The sequence below is a fragment of the Lynx rufus genome, unplaced genomic scaffold (assembly GCF_022079265.1).
Source record: "Lynx rufus isolate CCGP_SWC_20201006 ecotype Redwood Valley unplaced genomic scaffold, mLynRuf1.p SCAF_7, whole genome shotgun sequence".
NCBI classification, from domain to species: Eukaryota; Metazoa; Chordata; class Mammalia; order Carnivora; family Felidae; genus Lynx; species Lynx rufus.
In genome coordinates this window covers 5,173,739-5,179,738 of record NW_025814889.1, presented here as the reverse complement: position 1 = coordinate 5,179,738, position 6,000 = coordinate 5,173,739, and the positions used below count along the sequence as shown (strand labels likewise).

The 6,000-nt window shown below is 54.6% G+C and overlaps 1 protein-coding gene across 1 annotated transcript in view; it reads left to right on the top strand.

Annotated features, from left to right (window-relative positions):
- The first annotated feature begins 4,018 nt into the window (after nt 1-4,018).
- IL15RA (interleukin 15 receptor subunit alpha) overlaps nt 4,019-6,000 on the top strand; it is a 51,628-nt gene continuing 49,646 nt past the window's right edge. The window contains exon 1 of the mRNA XM_047065241.1: nt 4,019-4,781. Within this exon, the coding sequence (XP_046921197.1) occupies nt 4,019-4,781 (763 nt within the window). The remainder of the gene's footprint in view (nt 4,782-6,000) is intronic.

Genomic DNA, 6,000 nt, shown 5'->3' with positions numbered 1-6,000 from the left:
GAATTGGCTTCCTGGGGATTTTTGCTCCCAAGACTCATCATAGGCAAGAAGATAAGGGGTGATTTTCCCCAAGACCGGGCAAGGGTTAGTATTCTAGAATTTGGGCCTTTCCCTCCAGGGATGCAATTTACAGACTGTTTATTTGCTTGGGTTTCTGGGTTTTTTCTTTTTTGTTTTTGTTTTTGTTTTGTTTTGATTAGGAGACTAACCCAAATAGGTCTTTTCTGGAGGAAGACCTAGGCTAATTGAGATAATCTGCCTAGATTGTGAGGATAACTGGATGCACAAAAAGTGTTTTGAAGGGGATGGGGTGGGCTACCGGGAAGGGAGTCAGGGAGGTTTGCTGAGACCAGAGATCAGAGGGTGGGTCTGGACAATGACCGTCGGGAGTGAGCAAGAAGACACAGGGCACAGTTCTCCCTATTTTTCCTGGGTCCTAGTGAAGCCCAAGGGAATGGAAGAGGACCATTTGCCATTGGGGGTGGGGGGTGGGCAGGGAGAACACAGTCAGATTTTTGTTGATCTTGGCAAGAGAAAGCTTAGAGACAGATATGATATGACTTACAAAAATAAGGAAATGTGATTGTTTTATATTTTGAGTACCAATAAACACTTCTTTCCTCTTCCATCTGTTTTTGCATCTTTGGTTTTGTCTGCTCTTTCCTTCTACAAGTAGAGTGGTGTTCTTTCATTCTCTCCCCCTAACTTTCACTGCCGTGGTTTCCTCAGGGTAGCTGTGATAGTCAGATGCCCTTATGCTGGTCCCTTAGTTCCTAAGTCAGTATCTCCCCAAACCAAGTACACCCTCATTTGGTGAGCACCAGAAGGCATCACCCTCCAGTCTGAGAACCAATTGTCCCTGCTTCCTAAATGGCTCCATGAGTCTCCTTGCTGTTGGAAGTACCCCATGACCCAACGATTCCACTCCTAGGTACACACCTCCCAGAAATGAAAACATGGTTATGCAAAAGTTTGTACACGAATGTGCACACATATGACAAAAGTGTATGGAACTATACATATAACACACACATGAATGCACAGAAAGCTGACAAAATTTGAATAAGGGCTATGCATTGCGCTAATGGTTGTGCAATGGTTGTGCTACCATACGGTAGTTATTCATGTTAGCCCCAAGATGAAAATAACTCAAATGCCCATGAGCCGGTGAATGAATAAACAAAATGCGTAATACCTATCTAGTGGAGTACTATTCGGTCACAGAAAGGGATGAAGGGCTAATACATGCTACAACATGGACGAGCCTTGAAAACATTATGCTGAGACAAACCAGACCCAAAAGGACGTGTTTTATGATTACATGTATAGATTAGATTACATTAGATATAGGTTAGATTAGATTACATTCTAATTCTTCAGAATAGGCAAATCTATAGAGACAAAAGTAGGTTAGAGGTTACCAGAGGCTGGGAGAAAAGAAATTGGGAAGGACTAATAACAGGCACTGGGTTTCATTCTGAGGTAATGGAAATGTTCTGGAATGAGATAGTGGTGACGGCTGGGCAATATCGTGAATATACTAAAAACTACTGGATTATACAGTAACAAATGGTGAATTTTGTGTTATATGAATTTAAAAGTTGAAGACAAGAAAGAAAGAAAAAAAGAAAGAGGAAATAAAAGAAGGAAAGAAAGAAAAAAGAAAGAGAAAGAAAGAAAGAAAGAAAGAAAGAAAGAAAAGAAAAGAAAAAAGAAAGAAAAAGAGAAAGAAAAGTCCATTAGCCTTGAGCCACAGCCCTCCTCTTCTTGGTAACACAATTTGACATCTTACCCTCCAGCTCCAAGGGCCCAATGTCTATCCCCCCACAGCAGATAGCCGATGACCGAAGACCGTGCCACCGGGCATTGTCTGTCCTGACTCTACAGCATTGCTCTCAACACCAGCTCTGCTCTGAGCGGTGGCTGCTGGCCGAGTTCCCTATCCCTGTATGGGCATGCGGATTTGGAGCCACCAAAGGAATGGCCACCGGCATCACCCCTGAAGTCTAGACACTATACCTCAGGAACTCAGGTGCTCTGCAGTCAATTCAGTGTCGTTTGGCCAGAGAAAAGGGGTCTTGGACTTTGTTGGCAGAAACAGAGCTACCACGTTGCCATGGTGGAAGAGGGCCAACCCCAAAAGTCATGGTCATCAAGTTAAAATGAGGTTATTAGGACTGGGGACACTGCACACACAGAAGAAAGATGACGTGAAGATATACAGGAGAAGATGGCCATGTACCTGGAAGGACACATGCACAAGCCCCGGGACACCAAGAATTGCCGGCAAACACCGGAATCTGGAAGAGGCAGGGGAGGATCTGCCTGGAGAGCCTTCCAAGAGAGCGTGGCCCAGCCAACACTCCTGACCTCCACAACTGTGAGACAATCAGTGTGCTGTCTTAAGCCACCTAGCTTTGGTACTTTGCTACGCCAGCCCTAGGAAACGAATGCATGTGTAACAGCACACACACATGAATGCACAGAAAGCTGACAAAATTTGAATAAGGGCTATGCGTTGCGCTAATGGTTGTGCAATGGTTGTGCACATGGCGGATGGCAGAGCTCCTACATTTGAAGAAAGAAACCATCGGGGAACCTGGGTGGCTCAGTCGGCTGAGCGTCCGTCTCATCTATCGGTTCGTGAGTTCCCGGCTCAGGTCATGATCTCACCGTTTGTGAGTTCCAGCCCCACATCAGGCTCGCTGTTGTCAGCAGAGAGCCCACTTTAGATCCTCTCTCTTCCTCTGTCTATGCCCCTCCCCTGCGCCCTCTCTCTCTCAAAAATAAATTAAAAAAAAAAAAAAGACAGAAACCATCATGAGTGCTATTCACAAATGGAACTTCTCACAGGGCAAGAGCTCTGATAGAGATCTCAAGGGGATTATGCTGAGCGAAGAAAAGTCCGCCTCTCACACGCATTCTTCAAATGACAAAATCACAGAGATAGAGCACAGATCAGCGGTTGCCAGGGCTTAGGGAGGGTGTGAGAGGAGGGTGGCTGTGGCCATAACAGTAACAAGGACGGATCCCTCCTTGTGGCCCATCCCTTCTGCGTCTTGACAGCGGTGGTCACAGACGGATCCGCATGTGTCACACCTGCACAGAACTGAATCCACACGCGGACGGATGCATGGAAACCTGACAAAATTCGAACAAGGCCCACGGATCGCATTGAGGTCCCTTTCCTGGTTGGGACACTATATGGCAGTCACTGGAGACGCTCCCACCGGGGGAACGGAACGCGGAGCAGAGAGGCCCCGTCTTGCCTAATGTCAGTCCTGTGACCGGGAGTTTCTGAGCTTTCTCATCACAGACCGGCTCGAAACAACTTCGGGCGCCACTTGAGATCCCAAGAAAGGAAAATAACCCGCCTGCCAAAGAGGCAGACGGAAAACTAGGAGCGCTTGTCTGACGACAGGCACCGGGGCACAGAGACGCGAACTGTGGGGCCTTTCGCTGCTCCCCCCGCCCTCTCCACGCCCCCTTCAAATGTCTGCAATTTCCTTGGGGAAGAAAGACGCCTCTGGATTTGGACAAAGCGCAGGTGCACAGGAGGCAGGCGGCCCGACCAGCCACAGCGCGGCGACACCTCCGCCGTCGCCCACGGAGACCGGACGACACCAGCGGAGCTCAGGGCCACTCGCCCGCCAGCCGGTCTCCGGCCCAGAAGTGCAGGGACACCGGCAAAGCGGCGGTCGGAGCGACAGGCGGGGACCGGCGAGAGGGGAGGTGCCCGGGGCGCCGCAGAAATCAGGTGTGAACGCCCACCAGCCGCGCTCGCTGATAAGAGTTTGAGTCGCGAGCGCCCTGTGCGAGGGGACACGAGCCCCGGTGGCCGAGTGGGGACCCCGGGGGCGAGGAGACAGGCGGAGGGGCAGGACCGCGGGCCTGCGCAGGTGGCGAAGCGGACCCCTCTCCGCGCAGCCCGGGGCGCGCCGGGGACGCGGGCGGCGGCGCGGGGGGCCCGGCGGCGGCGGCGGCGGCGGCGGGGCTTTTCCGAGAGGAGGGGGTGGGGATGCTGAGTCACCCATCTGTCACGGCTCCGCACCTCTCCCCAGCCCTCCGGGGGCCAAAGCAAAAGCGAAAGCGAATGCGACTGGCGGGGCGGCCAGTCCCGGGAGTGGCGCCCGCCACCGCCTCGGGGACGGTCGGGCATCTGCCCGCGCGGCCGGCGGGGCGTCGGGGCGGCCGCGAGCCCGGGGGCCGGCGGGCGGGAGCGCGGCCGAGCGTGCGGACATGGGCCGGCGGCCGCCCCAGGGCTGCGGGCTCCGCGCCCTCCCCGCGCCGCTGCCGCTGCTGCCGCTGCTGCTGCTGCTGCTGCTCCGGCCGCCGGCGACGCCCGGTAGGGAGAGGCGCGCGTCCCCGGCGGGGCGGGGAGGGGTGGGGGGTGGCGGGGAGGCGGCGGGGGCGCCCCACCTACCGCGGCCGCGGGTCGGTGCCCAGGACCGGACGCTGCGCCCACGCGCGGGGACACGTGGACGGGGCGGCGGGGAGGGCCCCCACCCCCGGCACGCGAGCCGCGCCTTCCCCGCTTCCGAGGCGAAGGGACGGAGCCGGGGTCGCCAGCGGGGCTCCGGGCCGCTGGGAAGAAATCTGGGAAGGCGGCTGTCTGAGCCCCGCCCCTCCCCGGGGGAAAACGGTGCAGTCTACACGGCTGGCAGAGCCCGCGGGGGTCCGAGGAAGACCCCCGGTCTCTGGGTCTCTGCCCTCGGACCCGCAGCGCGGCGGTAGGACGGGGTGGGGGCTGCGTCCCTGCGGAGAGAAAACGTGTGCGGCCGGTGAGTGCAGATTCCTAAGCAGCAGGAGCCCGCGAAAGGGTTAGCAGCCTGGGGTCCGCGCGCCCGGGCCAGCGGGGAAGAGACCAAGGCGGTGATGGCTCGGTGCGCTCGCCACGAACGTGGGTCGTCAGATGTAATCTCAGCAGGAAGACCCGAACGAGTGACTCCCGGGTTCTCATCCCGGGGAGCTAGAGAGCAGGGAGGAGAAAGCATAGACGGTCTGGCTTTGTCCTTGTCAGCGTCTCTTGATCCTTTTACAGTCAGGAAGCGACCTGAGGGTCTCAACAGGGCTCGGAACCCTCTCCCCAGAAAAATGCATCAATGCACGTGCATAGAATTGGGGGGGGGGCAGGGATTCACTGAAGGCCATCCATCCATCGTACACTCTCTGGGAGTTGGTTAACCCCGCGATGTGTGTGCGTGCGTGCGTGTGTGTGTGTGTGTGTGTGTGTGTGTGTAAGGCAAGACTCTCCGTCATTTACACCTCGTCGGTCCAGTCTGTCCACCCAGTAGGTGATCAGAGCTATCCATCCACGGCTGCTGCTGCTGCTGCGGCTGGGTTGGTGTGAACCCTGTAGCTCTGCGGGCTTTCATGAAGTTTTATTTTCTTGACACTATGGATTTCCCCCCACATCTGAGAATCTGACTTGTGTTGGTGACCTAGTCAGTTCCTCTCAGCTCGCTAGCCAGCGTGCGGGGTAGCCAGCAGACCGGGGCAACTTTACCCGCACGATGTGGTAAGTGAGGTGCAGCTTTAGTCTGAGCCCAGCCAGGCTGAGCTGTACCCTTCCAAGGGCAGAGGAAAGGTCTCCAAAGCTCATCAGCTACAGCGTGGTTGTTGGCCTCACCAAGGTACTGCTGCCATTCAGCTGCTCCTGGTGTTTCCTGTGTTTCTGGAACCGTTTTATTGAAATACAGGACATAATGAACTTCATACATTTAATTGCATGATCTGATGGGTTTAGAGGTAAATGTATACACTTGTGGAACCGTCATGATCAAGAAGGTCAATATAATCATCGCCACGGAAAGTTTCCTCTTGTCCTGCGTGATGCTCTGTCCCCCCAGGCCACCACCATGGGCTTTCACTTTTGGCTTGCTGTGATTTCTAGAATTTTATATATATGGAATCATCCAATGTGTACTCTTTCTTGTCTGGCTACTTTCACGCATAGTCATTATTCTGATAATTCTCCCTCCGTCTTGTCCTTTGTATCAA